The 23,481-nt window shown below is 41.0% G+C and overlaps 1 protein-coding gene across 1 annotated transcript in view; it reads right to left on the bottom strand.

Annotated features, from left to right (window-relative positions):
- Positions 1-9,682, bottom strand: part of cntn3a.1 (contactin 3a, tandem duplicate 1) — a 78,044-nt gene extending 68,362 nt beyond the window's left edge. Inside the window, exons 1-2 of the mRNA XM_008290976.1 lie at positions 9,628-9,682; positions 1,336-1,468 (exon numbers count right to left, since the gene is read on the bottom strand). Coding sequence (XP_008289198.1) covers positions 1,336-1,468; positions 9,628-9,682 — 188 coding nt within the window. The remainder of the gene's footprint in view (positions 1-1,335; positions 1,469-9,627) is intronic.
- Positions 9,683-23,481: the final 13,799 nt, after the last annotated feature.

The following is a 23,481-nucleotide window of genomic DNA, read 5'->3' as shown; positions in this document are numbered from 1 at the left end:
TCTATCTTTTGTGACACCAGTCCTGGAACTTTTCTGACACACCTCATATGTCTATCTAACTATCCTCCCTGTTATGAAAAGAGATAAAAAGTATGACATCATAACCGCTTGTCATCAATCTGCAAATCACTTCTTAATGTGGTATATCAAGGACCACAGTTGGTGGCACTTGCTGTAATTAAAGAGCTAATTAAAACAAAATTTGATTTCATACGGAGCCGGGCATTGCTCTCGGAGCTTGAACTCGGAAGGGCAGAACAATTTGCACATCTGAACCCATAAACTGCTTTTCATTTAAAAAGTCCGACTATCCAGACAGTGAAAAAGTGACCAATTGCTCATTAAGTATTCCAGCCGATCCGACTGATAAGATCTTGTACATTCATTTCAATTTGTGTCCATTAGCCATAACACCAAGGATCTTCAAGCTACATTAACGGCCGCATATGCTGATGTTATGAGGGATCGTTTCAACCTATTACACATTAAATGCTCGGTTTTGCGATTTGCATTTAATTACGCTGACGGGAGTACAACAGCTACGCAGCCCCATTTGATAGATTATAAATTAATAGCTTATGTGCTTGGTGCACTTTAAAGCAAATCATTGTTTGTCATTTGTTTTAATTTGTCATCATTTTCGCGGCAAAGGGAATGGGCGTCAATCTGTTTCTAGTGCAGTCGCCGTGGGACTGTTTAACCCGCACAGGACTGGTCTGGTGAACGAGGACGACCGGCAGCAACTGTTTCTCTGCTCCTCAGTCCATCATCTGATTTGTATCGTGTTTATCACGTAGCGATAACCTCCAAATCAGACGCCCCGTGGCAATGCTGGTGCAGCCTTTAACAGCAAAAAAGCCCCAAGTAAAACTTCTTCCACATCACTTCTGGTGTTTGAAATACACTCCACTGGTGTTTTTCCTTCATCGCTCAATGTCTGTCATGAAAACAGATTGTTTTCGGTGCATGATTCTCTGGGGTCATTTGATCTTTTCGCTGGTCGCTGATACCGATGACAGGAAGCTCTCGAAGTGAATTCTGCAGATCAATGTCCGGCCACCAGTGGAAAATATACAATCCGCAGACAACTGAGGCCAATTAATTAATCATTCTCAAATTAACCATGACTGACAGCGAATCTAAGCATTGCAGGCAGTAAGCAGCAGCAAGCCGTAAAGGTCTGCAAATCCCCAGTTTTCCCTGGGCGATAAATCCAGTCTCACTTGTTGTTTTTTTTAACACTAATGTTGAACTGGAAAGCTCTGGGGTATTACCTGAAGGTTCAGTGTAACAAAACAGTGCAAAGTGTGCATAAAGCATGTCCGCAGGCGTTACCTGTAGGAGGGTAGTGGGTGTCCCTGGGCCTCGCAGCTAAACACCACCTCTCTGCGGTTCTCGCCGGGCTGAATGGGAAACACCACACTGCCTGGCTGTTTGGTGAACACGGGCCTCAGCAGGACTCCGCTTCCTGGGTGGAGAACCAACAAAACTGCATCAGCTTTGATGTCCTGGTGAGCCTGAAACCCACTTTTAACATTTCTTTTTTTTCTTTGTTGGCAAGCAGATATTGGAGGTTTACAGAGAAAAGAAGCAACAGAGCAGAAGGGTGAATCACGATATATCTCTGTTTAGCATGGATCAGTGTGCCATGTGAGCACAGCCCATGAGCATTTTTCATATTAGTCATAAAAAACTCACTAGATCCCAGAGGTACTGCATAATCAGCTGGTAACCTTCATAAAACTTTAATGCAAACATCTGAATGTACAGACCTGTCAATGACACACCGTGTTGCCACCACACTTCAGCAAAATTTAATCTAAACCCTTCAAACTTATCACCACCTTCCCAGGGGATGTCAACCAATAAAAAATGAGAAATAAAAACGGCATCACAAACACTGAGAGGCCTCATTTGAAACCTGTCCTTCTAATTTGACCCATCAAACTGTTGCCCAGAACCCAAAGTTGGGAGACAGGAATCACCTCAGAGGGACTGTTTTGTGCCTTTTGGTTTAGTTTTTTCTTTCTGCTTTTATTTCAGATTTCATCCAACTACAATCTGTTGCTTGCAGAATAAATCACAAGCACTGCTTGCAAAAACCTATGAATTACACTTTTACAGTATTGTTCCATACAGGCACTGTATGTATACTGACTATTACCATAATTATTCATCAAGTGTTGTTTTGCATTGAAGAAATATATAAAGCATCTCACATATTTCTATATTCCTTGAGCAATATTGTTGATTCATTGTCTTTGAACAACAACAGAAAAATAACAAGAAATGTGAAAACACGAACAACCGAGCAGAATGTCTAATGTGACATTCACTTCCTGGTTAATTACAAAGGTACAACACCGAATGCATGTTGCGAAGGCACGACCGAGGAGGAAGACCCAAGGGGTAGTCAACACTTCATTACAATAAACATGTCTTTCTGGGATGGAAGAGGAATTCATTTGGATTTGTCAGAATGCATTTGCATTTCTGTAACACCACACAAGCAGGAATATTCTGCAGGTAGGGTAACTACTCTGTATGGGAGGCAGGTATCATTTTCAGGTTCTCTGGAGTCCAGGGAGCACAGATTTATCCTCAAGACTCAAAATAACTCTCCGAGAGGGTGGAGATGTTTGACAAGGGACCTTGTACGCTGATTGTTCCTCTCCACAAGGATAAACCTCTCCGAAAGTTACACAGAATAAAAGGCCGACTAATTATAATCTCGGTTACATGAAGCGTGTCCCTTGAAGCAGCAATGAGAGATGATTGATTACCAGAAGACTCTTCCATTACAGTCCATATTAAAATAAATCTTTACACTTGTTGTACACAAACCTGGAAGGAGGATAAGGCCTGTAGCAAACATGAAAGTAATTATTGGGCCTTGCAGCATACATTACATACATATATTACATACTTATACATATAGAATTGTATACATTAATACATACTTAAAGTTCTTTGCTTCTTGTATACTCCATTTTTTTCCTACAATATTAGTAATCCTGCATGCACTGCAATGTACTGTTAAATAGTAAGAGATTTATTCAGTATGTATGTTGTAGATTACCACAGAGAATAATGAAGAAAAACCTGATGATGCTAAAAAAAAAACACTTACGATAAAACAGCTAAGGCTCAAACATTCATTCAGATATTTGTAGTTACACTGTGTATATGGAAACGTTAATGCACCCTGTGAGTGAGGCAATCGCTGCAATAAAGGTTATTACATAGCAATAAGTATTGGTTAATATAATTTTTATTGCTATTCTAACAATTAACTGCTTTGTTATTTAAGGTTGTTAAATGCAGCAGGTTTTTTTTTTTTTTATACTAAATACTCATAATAAGTGTGGAGGAAAAAAATAAAATCTCCTCTGGCTTCTGCTCATCTTATTTTCATGACCTCCTGATTAAGAATGTGGACAAATGTGAGCGCGGTGAGCGATTCGCGGTGCTTTTTAATGTGTCGGACCACTCGCTTATCACTTAAATCACAAACAACCGCTCAACAGAAGAACTTACTGCAGCGAGGGTAAAGGGTAGGGGATGTTGTATGAGTGCATTACACCTTTTATTTACTAAGTGGACAACAGTGCATAAATCTGACTTAATATTTACGTAATGGTAAATTAATTGACAGATATTTGGTTGCAGCGTGCAGGTGCAGTGGTGCTAAACTGACCTGATCTTTGCCAGTACCATGGCAACTGTTATTATAAGGGAAAAAAAAAAGAAGAGTCTGAATAATGAGAAGGGATTGAGCTCCGGGGGCTGTGCCTGGAGGCTCAGTTCAAACTGATGCAAACTCTCTGAAACTCTTACGTCGCCCTAACGGGAATGAAAGTAAGATGCAGTAGGGGATGTAGAATAATTTTTGGTTTGCTTTCTGGTAATCAAACATTGAGATGCTACACCCGATACAGCAGTCTGAAATCCACGAGCCCAAGAAACGGAGAAATTTCTCTTTCCCAGGAAATTTTGGCGGCACATTTGCGGCCTCAAAAAAAAAAAAAAAAAAAGACAGGAGACTGGAGAGACATCTGGTCGATAGCGGAAGTTTAAAATTTAACTCTGGCACTCTGGTTCATGAATTGTTACCGCTTTTAGGATATGAAGAGGAATCAAGAATTCATGTTGAGACCAGAGTGTCATCTGACGGCGGCGGGTCCAGTGCCCCCAGAATACAGAAAGTAAAATGATGAACGCTCCCTATCAGAGAAGTGCACTGATCCAGAAGCCTAACAGGAAGCTGACTGCACAATGCCGCGGGCAGAGATGGAGGTCATTATGAAAGGGTGTTTAAAAAAAAAAAACAGGCCGCCTCTACTCATATCTGTCACCTGCTGCCAGATGGTGATATGCGCATGTTTTCTAAGGCCCCCTCCGACAACACAATACTCAGCATCGCGGCACAAGTGGAAGGCAGAGGGAGCTGTTTTAGAGGCTGAAATAAAAACTAATCTCAAATTCAATACTAGCTGACAGCAAATGAATTCCTCCAGCTTACCTCAGCATGAATAAACAGGCACATGGGGAGTCGGCTGTGGGGGAGGTATCGGTCGTTTGTGAGGCCCCAAATCCATTCGTTTCAGCTCAGGGTTTTATGCATCAAATAAAAAAAGCCAATCTTGCTTTTTAAAGCATCTTCCCCCTCTGTCCAGGCCGATAAGGTGCACCTTTAAGGTCTCTCATTCAGGGGGCAGCAAATGTTACTCCAGAGCAGATGGAAGATTTGGGATGTCTCAGGGCAAAGTAGAGGTGTGATCGCCATCATCTCGTCTACAAGCTTGAGAAATACGTGGGATTTGACTTTTAGAGTCTTTTAAAAACAGAAATGATTGTAAATAATAAAACGCTTAATAATTCAAATGTTCTCTGGAAAAAATTGTGAAAAGAGACTGCAACATTCCCAATGCTAAAAATGGAGAAAGAAGCCATGAACGAATAAAAAAATGCACCACGCCATACTTCACTGCCGCGACTATCAGCTCGCGTGTACTGTACTGTAATACAGACTCGCTAATTAAGTTAATTACATTTTCAGCGACACAGTCTGAGAGGAGACGAATGTGTCACATTCCCAACCAATACCCAACCGCTTTACACCGTTCTCCAGCTAATCACAGGTAGTGCATCTGAAATGCAATAACAGCCCCATGTATCAGGGGTATCCAATGCCATGTTCACTGGGGGAAACACAGAATTGATTAGGTCCATATGTCAGAGAACGGCAAATTAAAGCCGTTTTTTTGTTGTTGTTGTTGTTGTTGTTGCACTCTGTATTGAATGTCTACATAAAGCCAGGAACATATTGGTTCTGAGAATGCCATTTATCATGTAATTGTATTAATATCCGCACCTTTTCCTCCTCAGCATTGGTTAGAAGGCTATTTGTCACTCACCAGATGCCATGATGTGAACTAATGGAAACATTTATCATGGTTTAAAACTTGACCATTAGGTTTCTAATCATAGGTACTTAAAGAAGGCCTGATCTGAAAATGACTGGTTTTCATTTCTGACAATATGGATGATGGCTGAACAATGAAATCAAAAAAACGGCATTTTAAATAACGCAGTCGGCTGCAATTCAGGATATGCATGATACACATCAGACAACATCATTCATGCTGTCGTCCTTTTGTGACGGGCGATTTGATAGTTTCCACAAATGGAAAGTGGATTCCTTTTTTTTTTTTCTGTTTAAAAACGGCTGTAACATAAATCTCATAAACAGCGTTAACAATTTGCGAAACAAATCCAAAATATCATAGTTTTCTCGTTCACCGGGACTTGCTAATGAACCTACTGTATGTGTGACTGGAAATTAATGATGAAAAGAGTGTTTGATAGTTTCTGATGATTATCGCCGTGTTAACTGTTAAGCCTCGGCTTCTCTGTAAGACAATAGAAGCTAAATATTCACAATAGTGAACAGTAAAGTTGACAGATGGGTAATTTCAGCATAAACAGACAAAGACAATGAAATGAGGCAGTATTGGAAGCTCTGAGCAGCGCTCCAGGCTATTGCAAGCTTCCTGTCACAAATGTACATTGCTGTTTCATTGATGCCGATGTATTTACAAGAAATGATGCACAGTTCAGATGAGCTACTGCAGATAAATAGCTACAGCTACACTGAACGCACAGACGATTAAATTGGATGATTTTTCATCCCTGCATGCAGCAAATAAATAAATAAATACGTCCGTCTATGGGAGGGAGATTCACAGAGGAATAGTCCCCCCCAGTCTTCACATATACAAAACTTCAAAGCTGCAGTAAAATCCTTGCTTAAGTATTCCTAAAAGGCTTTGCCATGTTCAGATGAATCAATGAGATAAGTCAATATTTGAAACTCCGCTCATCTCTGCGATGCATAAACGTGGATGCAGAGTGAAGTATAAGTAGTTCTTAGAGATTATGATGCCGGCCATAAGCAGCCCCTTCATTTAGCATCACTGAGCCTGATTTAAGCGAACAGAGGTGCGGATAAAGTCATAAGCCTTCTCTGCTTTATTTAGGGAAAGCTGCTGGCTCTGTCGTAATTAAGGGTAGATTCACTTTTTTTTTTAAAGTCTGTCCCAAAACTGTACTTACAGAATAGATTAAAACAGCTTTTTTTTTTGTCACTGTTATCGTTTCTCTTGTTCGTTCTGGCTGTGAAGAGATCCGCTCTAAATGTCAAAGTCAGAGAGAGGGGGGATGAAATGCGCAGTACTTTTTTCTTTTTATTACCTTTAGTTTTAGCAAAGTTAAGCAGCTGAAATTAGTCGGATCAAATAATGTATTCCAAAGTAGACTTTTTATTACGAAATTTGCTCTTTCTTGCACTATATCCCCCTGCAGCTCAGCAAGGAAACCACACTTTTGTTCATAAAAAGAAGTTTGGAAGATACCTACTCGATTTAACCAAAAAAAAAAAAAGAGTCCTATTTTAACTTGTGCATTTGTCGCAGATGTCTTCAACAGGGACAGGAGGATCGGTACAAGTGACCAAAAAGCACCTGTATTAGGATATAAAATGGGAATCCGACCTTTCAGGCTGACAGGTTACAGTCACACGAGCCTTACTTTGATTTTCTTCCACGGTGGCTGTGTGGAGCCACTCTAGCTGCGCACAATGAAAACTCATTCCAGCTTTGTTGAACACTTATTTCTGATTGGCCTGTAATAAACAGTGTGAGGTAAACGATTTCTGAGCACCAAACATCTAATCATATCACTCCACTTTCAACACATCCTTGAGAATTTCGTCGACTTTTCAGGCAAAAATAAACATCAAGACCTTGCGCCTAAAATGCATTACTTCTCTGAGGCTGCAGACACCCACTTAAGGAATCATGGAAAAGATTTCTTCCCCCAAAGTTAATTCTTATTTATTCTGTGGGGAAACAAACAAATAAAAAAAAACAACATTTGATTGCTGGTTAGAGGCTTAACAGCAGTCTTACTGAATGTGTTTACATTTCTGCTTCCATCATGGCTAAATTGTAGCCCTTCAAAGCCAACTACAGATGTTTCTGTGATTCCACTCTGCCAATTAGTTTTTGTTTTTTTAGGCAACTGCTTGCAAAATTCATTGAGCTTGTGGTAAAGTGTTTCAGAATCAATATTTTTTTTGCATCAAACGATTAATGTTTTTTTGGCAAGTGGTTTGTGTAATAAGAGGGAATATGAACAACAACTTCATTTCCCTTCCCGAGGCTTTTTTTTTTTAGTTTCTCCTAATGACCAGATTGCTGTATATTACCGCTTTGATTTATTTGAATGTTTTACAACAATGCAGTGTGTTAATTAAAATGAAATTCAATCCTCTCTTTGCAGCCTTCACTTTCTCGAGAGCTGCTTCTACTTTTCTCGGCAGCACACCTTTGCGACCCGTCGACCCAGTTCTATGATGAAACCCGCTTCTGTCAGTTGAAGACTGTTGATCCAGTGCTGGAAGCGCCTCGCTGTGTGAATGTTGGGTTCTTCTGCGAGGGCAAAACCACATCCAGCCTGACCTCTGTGCTCTCTCTCTTACTTCTCTCATTTACACATATAGTCCACGCCCCTGCCTCGGGCCGCGCAGACCCTCAGAGAAGAACGGGGAGGAGAGGTGGTTAACTCCAGATGAACTCACAGTGGGAATGACATCCCCTTGGCCTCGCTGCTCTCCCACACAGCCGATGCCTACTGTTTTTTTTATAAAAAACAACACTTCTGGATAAATAACCTACCAAGAAACAACTCCTCACACTGAGCTGTCTCTACCCGGCGTGGCAGGTCTGCATACTAAAACGAGTCTTTCGTAGAACGCAGAGGCTTTAGAGGTCTGTAGTTATATTGCGCCATACTCGCCTTGTAAGCAGAGCATATGTAATGTAGGCCCACACTGAATATTAATGCTCAGTTACTCTGTGTTACCGACTGTGAGTCTCAAGAGTGAGGCAAGGGCTGTGCAACACAATGCTTTTCAGAAACGATTTGCCCTCTGCTCCATTGTTAAGTACTAAATTGCTTTGAATAGATAACTCTGAATGTGGTTTCTGCTGCTTGTGATTGTAAAGAGTAAATTTTAGTGGCCGCACACACAGCAGGCTTGAATTGTCTACTCGAAGCGCTTTTGTCTGACATCAAAACCCCGTCAGGTCCGTGGCGGGATTTTCATCAGCGTTGAAGGCGTTCACTCGCCTGTGTTTAAGAGAATGTTTAAGTAGGCCATAATACGTGATCCAGAATTGCAGCGTAGATCTTAATCCCAGAGTGAGCCACAGTTCCCTGAGGAAAGCCTCATTAGACATCCACTGATGTGTATTGGATTTAGTGATAAGTGATTCTAATTGCCATGTAGGCAAATTTAGGTTCCGACATGCTGTTGTGCTTTAAAAAAAAAAAAAAAAAAGACGCGTGCCCACAAATAAATACACAGAGTTACAGTCACAAGCGCACACACCGACGCACACTAATTATTTTAGGTCCCAGCTGTGAGGAGGGGCTGCTGGATTTGAGCGAGGCAACATGAAAGATTACTCATTCCTCAAGATACTGCGCTCAAGCAACAAAGCCCTTATTCATCTTGTTCTCAGTTTCAGACTCTGACATTCTGAAGAGAACTAACATTTGACCCTGAACATTTTGGAGGAAAATTAGATCTCTCATTAAAAGCAAGATCAATGACAAGATTCCTGTACTACTACCAGCGCAATCTCAATTAGGGTAACAATTGAGGCGCTCTTTAGAATGAATGACTGCACATTCAGCTGCGAGATAGGAGCTGTCTTTCAGAGATGGAAACCTGGGCTTATTCTTTTTCCAACAGCATTCACTGCCTGAGAAAAAAAACTGAGATAGTTGCTATGCACAACTGAAGGAATGCTGATTTGCTGCCTTGAGCTGCCAATGAAAAGACAACAACGTGAACCATTTGTAAAATTGGTGGAGAGCTTTAGGTGCTCTTTTGCCATAAAACCTTTTTTTTTTTTTATATGTATTTTTCCATTTGGCTTTTAAGCACCATCTGTTCCGAACATGGAGGTGCGATCGCGAAAAAAAAAAAAAGAAATCCATAAATAACAATTCACAGGCCACATACACCAACATAAAAAAGTGCACATTTAGGAGACTTACCTGCCAGACACTCCACCAATGACAGCAGCAGTATAAGTTTCCATAGCAACTCCATTTTTAATGGTCTCGGGTCAATACGAGCTCACATCCAATCACAGGTGTGTAGAATCCTGGCTTTGTCCTTTCCAGTACTTTTATTGTTCTGTCAAATAAAAAAAAGAAAAGGAGGGAGGAAACCATTAAGCATTCAGAAAACGCCGGTCACCGCTCTCATCAACTGGACAGATTTCACAAGGACAATAACTGTTCATGTTTGTGAGGCAATGACATATAAAACACAGTAAAAAAAAGACGCGAAAAGAAACTTCAATAAGATCCCGAGAAGCTAAAATATCTTCGCTATTAGCATTTAATCTTTCTAAACAGATTTAGGTGACATTTAATGGGGCCTCTGTTCTGTAGTGCAGATCCTATGAGCACAAAAGCACTTCCGCTGCTGCAGAGTTTGCTTAAGTGTGCTTAATATTGCATAATAGGGATCATGCCTGCGAGAGAAACATAAAGGGATTGCTTGCTTGTACTCGAACCTGCTGAGACAAAACAAAACAAAAAAAAAGCAAGCTGGTTGTCAGACACATCCCTAGCATGTAATAAAGCACTGTCCTGGCTCCTTGAATTCGTCTGAGCTGGAGGGATTATGTATTTCTGACATAAAGAGCTGACTGTACGCGGCGCAAAACCATTTTCGGTCCCCCGGGAGACTCGCAATTGATTTTCTCAAGGACTAAACTGTAATTTATCTCAGCTTCGACTCAAATGAAGCCCCAAAAAAAGAAAAAAAGTTGTGAAACGATGACGGGACCTACCCCTCCCGTCGCCTGATAAACACTGACGTATTTATTTGTCTAAACACTCTCAACGCCTCCCCCGACATGTTAGTGGATGCGATCCTTTCTGATAAAGCGGTAGATAAATGTTTGGTTATGGAGGCTGGTTATGGAGTGAGAAAAGGATGAAGGGAGGAAATTAGCCATTGTCTTTGCTCAAAATGAGTCTCCGTGGTACATTTAACTGAGCGATGGCGGCGGCGGCTTCCTCCGACTGCGCGGCGTCGGCACGCTGAAACAAATGAGGGGGAAAAATTAATAAGAACAGTATAGTCTATCAAGAGGCAAGTGCCAACAAAACAGAGACAACTGAGAGATTACACTTTCATACTCTCTCTCAGTTATCTGAACGCCTCCTATCTTGGCGCCGCTGAAAGGCATGACGGAGCATACTGATGCTTATGCGAATACATCAACTGCGTCCCTGACACGTTTCCCTAAACTGCTCTTCCTTCTGCGTGTACCAAACCATTAAAGGCAACACTTCTCCCCTATAAATCTCATTATGGAGATTGGATTTAGAGTGTCATCTTAGTTCCAACTTATCTCGCAGTTATTAGGATGCAAATGTCATGAGTAAATGTTGGCTTTTAATAATGAAACAGAGAGACTTCAAATCCCTCCTTGTTGCTCCTGGATATTTTTGGAACTCTCCTCCTTTGAGGGAATAATTGTGAGCGATGCAGTGAATAAATGAGTACACAACAATGTCTTGATTAGCGAAAACAAGAGCCTTGAAATTCAGCGAAACTTTGTTTTCCAACTCCACGTGTTCGTTTTGACGTCTAACTCCTATCGACTAATTTAGGTAAATTGTCCCGTTTTTTATTTTGACTGCTAAAGTAAATATACATGCGTCACCTCAGGCTGCAGATTGAACTGTCACTGCGATTTGACGCTCACACTTGTGACAGACGCTTCATGTTTTCAAACTCCCGTCTCCCAAATTGTTTTGTCAGCCATGTAAATGTTTTACAGTCTGGTCATCTAAAATTAATTTATCTCGCCTTGATAGCAACACAAGCGAACACCACCAGAATGTGTGAACTATCGAGACATCCCCATTCATAAAAGCCGGTATCTGTTGGCCTCTAACAGCAATCTCTTGATCTCTATTACTCCGCGAGGCCCTGAGAGACGAGACATCAGACAACAGGGATAGTAGGGAGGGCTGGTGGGTTTAAAGAAAGCCTTTTGATCCAAAGAAGCTCAGCGCTGAGACAACAGAGAAGGGAGCCGGAGAATGTCCGCTGCAGATTTGAACTTCCTCCTCAGTGCAAATTAATTACCCTCGCGACCTTAAGTGGTAGCGACAAGGCCAATGACTTAGTTTCATCACAAATTGATTCTCTCATTTGTTTGCTGTACGAGATGAAAGTTAATGATAGGGAAGGCTTTCAAACTTCTCCTTTCAAGTCCCAACCCTCTTTCATGTCTCTGGAAAAAGCCAATGGTTGAAAAAATTGAATCTGATCAAGGCCGGAGTGACAGTGGCAGCCTAAACATTTCCTGACCCAATTTGCTCAGAGGCAGCTGCGTCTAAACGGAACACAACCCCAGTTTATTCAGCCTCTCATTTGACACACATGCAGATGACATAATTGGAGAATAAAATAACACATATTTAGGTATTTAGCGCCGACACCGTGATGGGCAACATGCATATGCCATTATTGGTGCTGAGTGCCTCGCGTTCCTTTGGATGAAACTGACATTTCAGCTCAAGGTCTGACAGGAACTTGTCAGTTTCTAGAGGAAATTTAAATGGGATCTGCCAAATTCAAATACTTTGACATGATTTTATTGAAAGTGTACCAGACCACCAGTGATTGATGCTGGTAGATCAAATCATTTTAATTAGGAGGAAGTCTCTGACTTTACCCACACTGTGAGTACATTTTAAAACAAATATTACCAGTTCAAAAGGGGAAAAAAAGGGTATAATGCCCAAATATGATGTTATTAATATATTCAGATATAATATAATACTACTGCATGTTTCCTGTGAAGATTAATCAGCATCACTTCTATAGTAAATTAAAGTTTTCTCTGTCGTGTTTACTTCACATGAATATTTTTAGATGTTTAATTTGAGTCATATGAAACAAGCAATAACACCCACCCACTGTCCTTTCTTTAACCTGCTGCCCTTGTTTAACTGAATGTGTGATTTTTATCAAAATACTTTGAGTGTAAAGAAAGAACTGGAGCCAGATTCCTCGTATGTGAACACATACTGGGCCAGTGAAGCTGATCCTCATTCTGATTCTGATAAATACTAATAAGATTTCACCTTGTGTTATCTACGTTACAGTAGTTTATGCATCATCGCTTTCTGACATTTTACTTTTTATTCCTTGCAGCTTGCACCGAAAGTCATTCTAGGGCTGCAGCTAACTATTGTTGTTGATTATATTTTTCAATGACTCGATTAAAACATCACAAAACTGTGCGAAATGCTTATTAAACTTTCCTAGAAGTTAAGCTGATTTCATGCTACGTCTTGTTTTGATAGTCAAAAACAGCAAAAATAATAAAATCCCTCTCTGGTCATTGCTTAAACCTTGAAAAACTCATCTCTGTGTGTCAATAGTTACATATTTCAAAGTGCTTTGCCATGAAAATAAGCCTGTCCTCACTTAAACTGGCTTAGAAAACATACTTTTACGTTTGCCTTCAGGAATGGGCAGATCTACAACATTCACGCCACTTTCTCCAAGTACCCGTCCTTGAAATGTTGGAGTGATTCAAGTAAGATTCCGGGCGCCTGGATAGCTCAATGGATTGGGCGGGTGACCCATGAACAGGGGCTGTGGTTCCCGGCGCAGAGGTCATGGGTTCAGGTCCGGCCCATGACCATTTGCTGCAGGTCCTTCCCCCGTTCTTCTCCCCATATTTCCAGTCTCTATTGTCAACTATAATAAAGGCTAAAAAAAGGCTAACCCTAAAAAACAAACAAAAAAAACATAATTCTGAAGAATAGAGATATTAAAAGCCTCGGCTCACAAGTTGACAGGACTGGTTTCTTAAGTTTTGTTCGATAGGAAACACCAGAAATCTCAATCTGTGTTTCTGAGACTGTTAATTTTAAGGTTGAAATGCTCTTTATAACAGAGGGTGTCTTCAAATTACCAACTTAAGCATGTACGACAGTGAAAAGCAGCTAAAACTCTCATTTGAGGAGCTACACCCATTAACTTTTGGGCATCTTTGCTTGTTAAAAAAAATTCATTCCTTCAGCAAAAACTCAAAGCAGTTGCTCATTCATTTCCCGCCGATCAATTAATCTTCTAATCTTCTCGGACGTCGCTGGGAATCCTTGCGTTAGAACTGCAGTAAGCTCGGATGTAAAAACGTTTCATTTTATTTGACTTTTGAGGAAACGCAGCGGCTTTCAGGGAAGCTTCAGATTTGCGAAGACAAAGCACTCCTCCAAAAATTCTCGGCGTCGTCAAAGTGACACCCTCTTGTTCTCTGACAGCACCAGCTGGATTGTAGTTCAGTCAGCCACAGAGGCTGACAGGGATGGCAGCTGATTCGACCCTCTCCGCTACATTCAATCTTTCAGCTGCCATCAATTTTTCAGGGCTCAAAAAATGTATTAATAGACCGGTACTCCGGGTTCCTTTTGGTCCGAGCGTCCAGATGAAGATAAAATTCACACTAAAAACCATGAGCATCCCACACACACACACACACACTCTCACACCCACACCACCCCCGAGCTCTGAATCATGAATGAGGCCCAGACTCCACACACTCTGCAGGAATGAGACAGGACCAGGAAAAAAAAAAAAAAAAAGAAAGAAAGGCATACAATGCTGCATCTTTAATCACCTGAGCTGTGACTTCACTTGATCCGCAGGAACCAGCTCGATCTGTGTTTTTCCTACACGTGCGGCTCATCTCGCAGCTCTGAGTGCCTCCAGTCATTTAAAATTTATTTTACTGGTGATGCTCGAGTTGAGACTACCAGGAAATGTGAAATTTCTTCCTAATACAGCGCACTTTGATTCACCGCACACATGAATCAAAGATTTAGCGAGCAAATCTACGGGAGGAGTGGCAGCGATAATGAAGCGCTAATCGTGCCGTGTGCATTTTCCAGTTATGAGCTCTTTTACGGTGAATATTCAATTATTAAACCACGCTGCGTGCACTCCATACTGTACGCTGTGCTGTACATGCATGTTTTGTCGTAGGAAATTTACTCAGTGATCAAACTATGTGCTGTTTTTAAAGGTTTGCAAACCGACATGTGTGATGTAGTTGCCATATCTGCTTTTGCGGCCTCCTGTCCAGTTTTAACATGAAGAAATCTGGCTGCACTTTCAAAAAAAAAAACAAACGCTTTGAGGCTGCTTCCTTCTTCTTCAAATGACTGTAAAACGCAACAACAAGATGAAAATGTCCAACAAATCTTAACTTCTCCTGGCCGATCTTTGTAAAAATCTACAAGCTCGTAATCAACAAACCCAAAACTTTCTTCAGTTTAATAATTTACGCGTGCCAACGTGTGTTTTTTTTCCCCCCCTCACAAATGGCACACGGCGGGAGTCAAGGAAGAGCCAACGTATTCCCCAGCCAAGATTCCACCTCAAATAGTGGCACAAGACAAAGAGACTAATAGTGTTTTGATCTAAGCACACAAGCCGCAGGCATGACATAACACATGCCAGCTTCTTCATTTCTCCAGACCGCACCAGGAGCACTCCACCAAAGCGCTCAATCTCCCCTGTGACAAGAGCAACTGAGCTTGTTGAAAGGTTCTTCCTGCTTGCATGGATGCTCCAAGCTCAAGTTTTAACATAATGAGCCAGGATATGGTAATAATTTACACGCCATTATGGAGCTATGAGTGGAAATTCAGCTCCAAAGTTTTGGGAAACCCCTTTATTTCAGCATTATTGATTATGTGGTTAAACATCAAGCACCCTTGTTCTTGAAATAAGTAAAATACGTGAGAGAATGTGTAAATAGTCGAGACTGGAGTGACCTAGATATTGGTGCCTGTGATTGTGCACCTGCAATACTGTCTCTTTGTCTTTTTTTAATACCTAAATGTCTTCATTCAAGCACTTTGAATGAAGCCCAGCAAATAAACTTGGCTCGTCTTGTCTTGCAGCTGAGGCTAGCTCTGAATAAATGTTTTTTTTTTTTTTAGGGACAAGTGGTTGACAATTCCAGTGCACCTGCCTTTACAAAAGTGCTAATTAAGGATCCCATTAGGATTTAAGAGCCTGGCGATTAATAGTTCCCTAAATACACTGATTTAGGTCTTGGTGAAACACTTTCCTCGAACTCAGCAGTTATCATGGGAGGCAATTTTAAGCCCGCGAACGAGGAAAAAGGCAAAGCTGTTATTACTGCGAGCAATGAAAGAACCTTTTAGACGGAAAAACCTCAAGTGTCTATAAGCACGGCGGCTTAACGCGTCTACGCCGACTGGATGCACACTGATCATGCAAAAAGAAGCATGCTGTATGGTAGAAACAAATAAAGTGTGGCACAGTTCAAAAGCGTACAGATATAGACGGTCTAACGCTGACACTGCATTGTTTTGGCAGTTATTGCATAAAAAGTTAATACCTTTCTTTCTCTCTTTTTTGGAGGATGCTACTTTTTAAAAGCGAAAGAAATGTTTTTCCTTCTGTGTTTATTTACTTTTTTTTTTCATATCCTGAGATGTTCCTGAAAAAATGCAGCTCGTTTCCATCACCGCCGCGTCATAAGATTTTGATATTTTGTCTTTGTGCTGCCATTTTGATCCACCTCATATCCGCCCATTAGCTACATGCTCAATGCATGTTTAAAATCAATATGCAATTCCAACACAGCTGCAGAGAGCTGCAAACATAACCCACCTCAGTATCATTACCAGCTTTAGTTTTTACTGTTCTGTTCTTTTGGCCTACTTATTTTATTTATCGTAGTTATTACCTTCTACTTTTTAGGCACTTAATTTTCTCTGTTATGTCATTTGGCAGAAGAATTTCCTCCAGAAATAATCAAGTTTTATCCTGTCTAATACAGGAAATGTCTGCACCTCGTAGGGTTCAACATCTAGAAAGAAGAGAGGGCATCAGTTCACGTCCACTTCATTTATAGTATTTGTAAAAGAAATTCAGTGTTGATTTACTGAGCGGCGCTGGATGTGAGGAGTAAGATACAGAAAAACAACATATGTGGCCATTTAACTCCACAAATGATCTACAAATCAGCGCTGTCAGTTTGAGGCATTTCAAAGCAAAAGGTAAGCATGTTGTCCACATGGATTAGAGTCGGCATTGCTGCTGTACTTGATTGAAGATCAGAGTTCAGTTTTGCAGGTAAAACTTTGGCATTCTGCTGCGTGTCTTTGTATCAGATCATAAAGGGAAGCATGAACAGCAGGAAGACAGAAATTCAACAGATTTTTTAACACAACCATGTGGCAAAATGGCAAAAACTCACAACCCCTTCCTGGTAATTTCTTTCCTGCATCAACCTTCTTCCCTCTTTGCGCAGATTTCCCCCCTCTTCATGCAGACCGGGCTGCTCTGAACAGTGGGGTACTGTGAACTTCACGTCCACCCTCCTCCTCCTCCTCCTCCTCCTCTTTCTGAGCCAGTGACATCATCAGCAACGTGTCCAGCCATAAGCTCACTTCCCCAAGGAGATATGTAGTAGCTCCACTCTTCCAACCGCTTGAATACAAAAAGGTAAGAAGAGGAACTGTACTCCGGAGCAGAGTTTAGCTGAGGGAAATTAAACCATAGCTTTGGGGGGCTGGAACAGTTTAGCCCGGGGAACATGCAGCTGGAACAGGGCCAACATGAAACAAAAGACTGTGCTTACAACACTGAGACATCCCAGTAAATAGAAAGGACAAAATGACAAACCGGTGTAAACACTGTGTCACAGAGAGGAAGGAGAAAGAAAAGCCATCTGTAATTTACTTCATAGCACAGTCACACTGTGCAAGGTGGCTGCCTCTCAAGCATATGGACACTTGATTCCATGAGAATAAGTGTTTCCAACAGAGCATCACGCTTAAGGACTTGAGACACATTGTGAACCAATCAAGCTCGGAGCAATCAAAGAAAAGGGAAGAGATGATGAGACTGGACTGAATCCAATCCCCCTGTTGATCACTGAAGACAATGAGTTCTGCCAGAGGTTTTAAATGAGCAGGAATTGATAGGTGCGTTTGCGCCTCCTCGAAGAAAAAAAAAAAAAAAAAAAAAAAAGCTGCATGGTATAAAACGGTGGTCGTGGCAATTAGAGGACGCAGAAAATGTTATTATCTTTAATGAGAAATTCTACAACTCAGCTGGGAAGTGGAAATACGGGACTCTAAGCCTGTTAGTTATTTTCTAATTGACGCGTGGCCATAACGGCGTGGACACAAATACATGCCTTAACATGTGCAATTACTTGCTGGGCATGTAGTAGCTGTGCGTAATCTATACTGCTGCATGTGTGAGAATTAAAAATACGCATATAACATTAATAAGAGACAGCTATAAAACAGTACTTAACAGCAGGCTAATTCAATTTGATGCCAACGGTGGAAGTTGTAGGCTGATTATAGCGGCACAAAACGAAAATAAGCATTAATGGATGAGGAATATTGGATATTATAGTTTACGCATAATACAGAATAAAGCAAATGTGTGTAATTCTTTACCTGTACATCTCCTGCGGTGTTTACTGACGTTCATCCCTTCTCGTATATCCATGTTCCACCTCGCATCTCCTCACTCCTTCAGTCCAGAAGCATCGAGACGACGGCGACAGTTAAGTTGGTGTCTTCAAAGTGCGGATGTCTCTCTCGGAGAAATGGCCCCAAACTCTCCTCTCCACCCGAGCTGGTTTCCCTAAACGCTTTCCATCCTCAGCACCAGTGTTTGTCAGAGTCCCAGTAGTTGCCCCGATCTCCTCACTCAAGTCCCCGACACATTCGTGTGGGTTACCCCGGCGGACCTGTGCGCACCGCCAGCAGGCGGATACACGATCCAGACACGAAGCGGTGGCTTCTAACGAGGACGTGTCCGGTGCCAGAGTCTTTACATTTCACCGTGTGAGTGAATTCCATTCATTTTAGGAGCAGAAGGTGCTCACGGTCTGGTTAAAATCGGTCCTCGATCCCAGAGTCCTGCGCGTCCACAGGATGAGGACTGTAACTGCCTGCGCGCTCGGCGGCAGTGGCACATGGGACACAGGAGGTGGATACAGGAGGCTGCTGCTCTGCTGCAGGTTCACACCACGTTCTCTACACTGTCCTATGATAGGAGAAGTCATACTGCTAGGTCATAAAAGAATTTTGCTTTCTGATTGAGTCTTTGTACTTATGTCTCCTGCCTCTTTTGTTTTCTGGGTATTAAGATAATAAAAACTAAAATGAAATATGCTTCATTTTCGTGGGTGGAATAATTGAAATATTGGCACTAAAAAGGTCTAACCATGCAGAGTGAACTGCATAATGCATGATGTCTTAATATTTAATATTACAGATGCAATAAAAAAGAACCAGCAGCATTTTGATGCTGTACTTGTTGGCTAATAGCAAAGTCCAACTACTTAATATCCAATTATGCATCATGTTTCTGAAGGTAATCACATATATTGTATGCAACATCCTGAAGTGACTCCAAACTCACATTCCAGAAATATATTCACCCATGCTGCAAAAACACTGGTGAACCAAATTTGGTGACACAAATTTTATTAATGACCTCAGTGGCTCTATCCCATCCAGCATCCCAGTAAGTCATGAACAACACCAGGACCCTGGAAGCAGCTCACCTAGTTGGAATGCAGCCATGTTTAATGTTCACTAACACGGAAGCCAACATGTGTCTTGTCAGAAATGGCACTGAACCATAAAAGTGTCCCAGTAACCCATTAAAGTGCACAGCCGACATGCACAATACCTGGAGCACGATGTTATCAGTTGCACATGTGCTGGTCGGGATATGAGGGATTTGTGTAGAGCCTTTAACATGCAAAGTACCTCTGGCTACCAGCTGAATGCAATGGAGTTAAAAGCAAAATATAAAAAAGGACAAGTGAAGTTGTGTAATTTAAATATCTAAGCAAAGCATAAAGAACATCAAACTGGTAAAGCAGTGATAAATATAAATAGAACTATTGGCTTACACTCTGTGGCCACAAAAGTCAACACGAAATAAAATGACACAAAAAGAAAAGTCGATGAAAAGGTGCTCAAACTCGTTTAACTGTAACCTTTACAGAGTGCATACTGTGTGTTCATCAATCAAGAACTACAGAATTTTGAAGTCCACGTGCAATTGTTATATTATTCCTAATTGTATGCAACATCTTACTCACATGTTAACGTTTGATAGTAAGACAATAATAGATGTAATATCATAAATCACATGAAAGCCTCATAACGCTAATACCTCTATTCTGTAACTTAAGAAAACCAAACAAGAAGCAGAGCTGTGTCCGCGATAAGCACGTCTTTGTCAGCTGATCACGGACTTGTTTTTCATCATTACTTGTAGTACACAACACAGGACAGACTGCCAGCGCATAAAGATTAAACAGTCAGAACTTGTTATATGCACGAGGTCTCTGGCTCATAATCCACTCACAGTGTTGAGTGGGATTTAAGAGAATCTACTTCTGTTCGAGCCAATGGTAGAGTGATAATTACAGAGGAAATTAATGAATGCCCCGCTAAGCCTTTGGAAAGCCAAAAGGAAAAAAAAAAAAAAAAAAAGAATATTTGGATTAAACTACTGAATGAACATTTAGTATTCCTTAGTCATTCATGCACACAGCTAATAATGGCACATCAAAGCTCCAAGGAACACTTATAGCCAGCCTAAACACAAATATCTGCAGCCAGACTTGAATATTTCATAAATTCTTTAATACTCAAGACTGGAGGGATATTTTCTTATCATTTTACTGTGATAATTTCTTCCAAAAAGAAAAAAAAAACTAACTGAATTTCACCTCATGCAGTTTTACTCATTTCCCTGTGCTCTCCACTGGGAGAGATACTGCATGCAATCATCCCTATGTGACAGGGAACTTTTCATTGTTGTTTGGAAGATGTCATTTAAATACATGAATTACGTTTGTCCTGAGGCAATAAATGAGAAGCTGAAATGAGCAACTTGTCAACACTGCCAGGAGTCAGAAAGACACGCATTTTCAGGGCCATCTCTTCGAGAGCAAGGAAAAAAAAGGTAAGATTATTCTCTGCAGAAGTGTCACGCCGCCACACAATTTTCTGGGCACATGCAGAAATAACAATCCGAAATAAAATACTGTCTTTAATCGCAAACACTCTTCACTGACTTGTACTTGTCATACTGTTATAAGCAGTGTTGCTTATAGATCTACTGCTGCGTGTAAATCTTCGGCACCACTGGAAATGCCATACGTTGCTCATTTTTGGGGCACTATTTTGCACAAATCACTATTTCTTCTGTTTATTTTTTCTATGGAATGAAAAGTAGCATTGCTTTAACTTATTAAGAAATGCTCCCTGATGCATCTGCTTGCTGGGGAGGTTGCATTTACTATTTTTTTATTTCAGAAATTTTGCATATTTGTTATCTTCTCCACCTGACAGTTGAACTAAAAAAATGAATATTCAATTTTTTATTGATAATATGTTTTATTGTACACCATGGAGACACAATATGTCATGAAACAGGCATTTAGAAGCAAGTTAGCTTTTTGGTGAATAACAAATTTTTTTTCATTATAATAAAATTAATATATATTTGTTTTTATAAAATTTGCCCTATACACTATATAATAATGGGCTGCAGGGTGGTGCAGTTGGGTAGCACTATTGTCTCGCAGCAAGAAGATTCCCAGATTGCGTCCTGCTCTCTATGTGGAGTTTGCATGTTCTCCCCATACAGCGTGGATTCTCTCCGGGTTCTCCAGCTTCCTCCAACAAGGTCCAAAAACATGTTGAGGTTAATTGGTGATTCTCGGTGTGAATGTGAGTGTGCTTGGTTGTCTGTCTCTAAGTGTAGCCCTGTGATAGACTGGTGACCTGTCCAGGGTGTCACCTGCCTTTGCCCTAAGTCGGCTGGGATAGACTCCAGTCCCCCCGCAACCCTAGTGAGGATTAAGCGGTGTATAGATAATGGATGGATGGACTATATAATAATAATAATAATAAGAAGAAGAAGAAGAAGAAAATCTAAAACAGAAATGCGTCACTAACCAAAACACTAACTTGCTAATAAGCTTCTAAATGCCTGTTTCATGACATACTGCTTTTTCATATAGCGTGCAGTATAATCAGAGATGACGATGCCTTTACTTTACTTTGAGACTTTAATTGAACCGGAGAGGTAACTGAGACCTTACGCTGGGCCTGTACTGTCTGTTAGAGCAAAACGTCTGGGACAGATGGCAGCCGGGGCGTGCATTGACTGAGTCAGGGCAGTCCTCTCTGCCCTTGTCACTGCAGGATGTCATTCGGTTTGAATCAAATGAAGGAGGGTCGAAATCTCAATCAGCAGCTCGGCAATGCAGACAACACACTGGAGTTTATTCTTGGTACAGACAGATGCCAGACTTAACCCGAGACACATGGACTGGTGTGAAGATATTCTCTGTTACTGATTCGCAAAATGAGACAAGGAAAGGTTGTGTGACATTGAGCTTTTTCGGCCGAACGTCTTCCTCAGTCTGTCTGTATCTGTGTATTTAAGCTCGTTTAATGCTGCAGGTGAGAGCAGAACCAAGAGAAAGAAACAACAGCTCCAAAACTAATTACACTAAAAGCACTGTTTCCTGTCATGTTTCATGGTTGACATAAAACACATCCAAGGACGAGTTCGGGAGTCACATGTTGGTTATCCTAATGAGGCAGGTATGTCTGCACAGCCTGACATGGATCTTGTAAAATAAAGTCAGGTGGATGAGCAGGAGGAGTCCTAAAACAGTCAATTGGTTGCTAATTACAAAAAATCATCATGTTACTAAATTTGTCAAGTACTTTTTTAATCCAAGAAACTGCCCTTTGCAGCTTCTCAGATGTGGACGATTGGCTTAACAGAAAATTGAGCTGAGTGAGTTACAGACGCATGACTGAGCTCATATTGTGCATGACGAAACCACATCAGCAATTTAAAGTCATCATCGTGGCTTTAGGAGGTTGTGTTTTACTACGTTTGTACACTTATATGACTACTAATAGATATACATATAGAAAATTATTCAATAATGAAAAATCTGCCTTTATTTGTTGCAGGATTCATCTTAAAGTAAAACACTATGACGTCCATGCATCCAGTCATTCGTTAGCTATACTCACTTTCTCCTGCAGAGGACTGTGGGGGGGCTGGAGCCTGTAGCAGCTGATGTTGGGCAAATATCCACATCAAACCTGGAGTTGAAGCTCATAGGACAAGAGTTAAATGAAGAAGCTGGATGGACAAGTCAGGACATATAAGCACCAATGTACAGTGAATTTTGCGGTAGAGGGGAGAAACACACATGCCTGTACATCTGTGCTTTTTGTTTTTTTTTCCTCTTCTGTTTGTGCCTGGAGTTTGACAGGTAGCTGTCTTGGATCTGTCAGTCTGTAAACCGCCTACTCATTGAGGGAGCAACGTACAGCTGCAGCACATTGTTGTGGAGCACATCTGGGGTAACGCTGTTGAAAGCACTTGTGAAGTCCACAAATGAGATTCTGGCAGAGAAACAAGAGGCAAAAACTACAGACCTGTATTGATTGTGTATATTCCAGCAGGCAGTGCAGGCAGGGGAGAGTTCGAAAGCTAAGATCTGCATGAGACTTCAGTGTGACGGAGGTGAATGCCAGCAGTGTGCAGTGACTGAGGTATTGAAAGAGTGTCCTTCATGTCTGCAAAGCAGTGGCAAGAGGGAAATTTCATTTCAAATTAATCATTGAAGAACATAAAGCATCAAATTAAAAATTGAGCTGTTGATTATGCCATCAATTAAGTCTGAAGCAAACTAAATTGCTGACTAGCTTCCATTTACAGGCTGATGTGTTTTCAGAATCAGAATTAATAAG

Source organism: Stegastes partitus, unplaced genomic scaffold (genome assembly GCF_000690725.1).
Source record: "Stegastes partitus isolate 25-593 unplaced genomic scaffold, Stegastes_partitus-1.0.2 Scaffold706, whole genome shotgun sequence".
In the NCBI taxonomy this organism is placed as follows: domain Eukaryota; kingdom Metazoa; phylum Chordata; class Actinopteri; family Pomacentridae; genus Stegastes; species Stegastes partitus.
The sequence above is the reverse complement of the archived record's forward strand: the minus strand, read 5'-3'. Positions and strand labels throughout refer to the sequence as shown.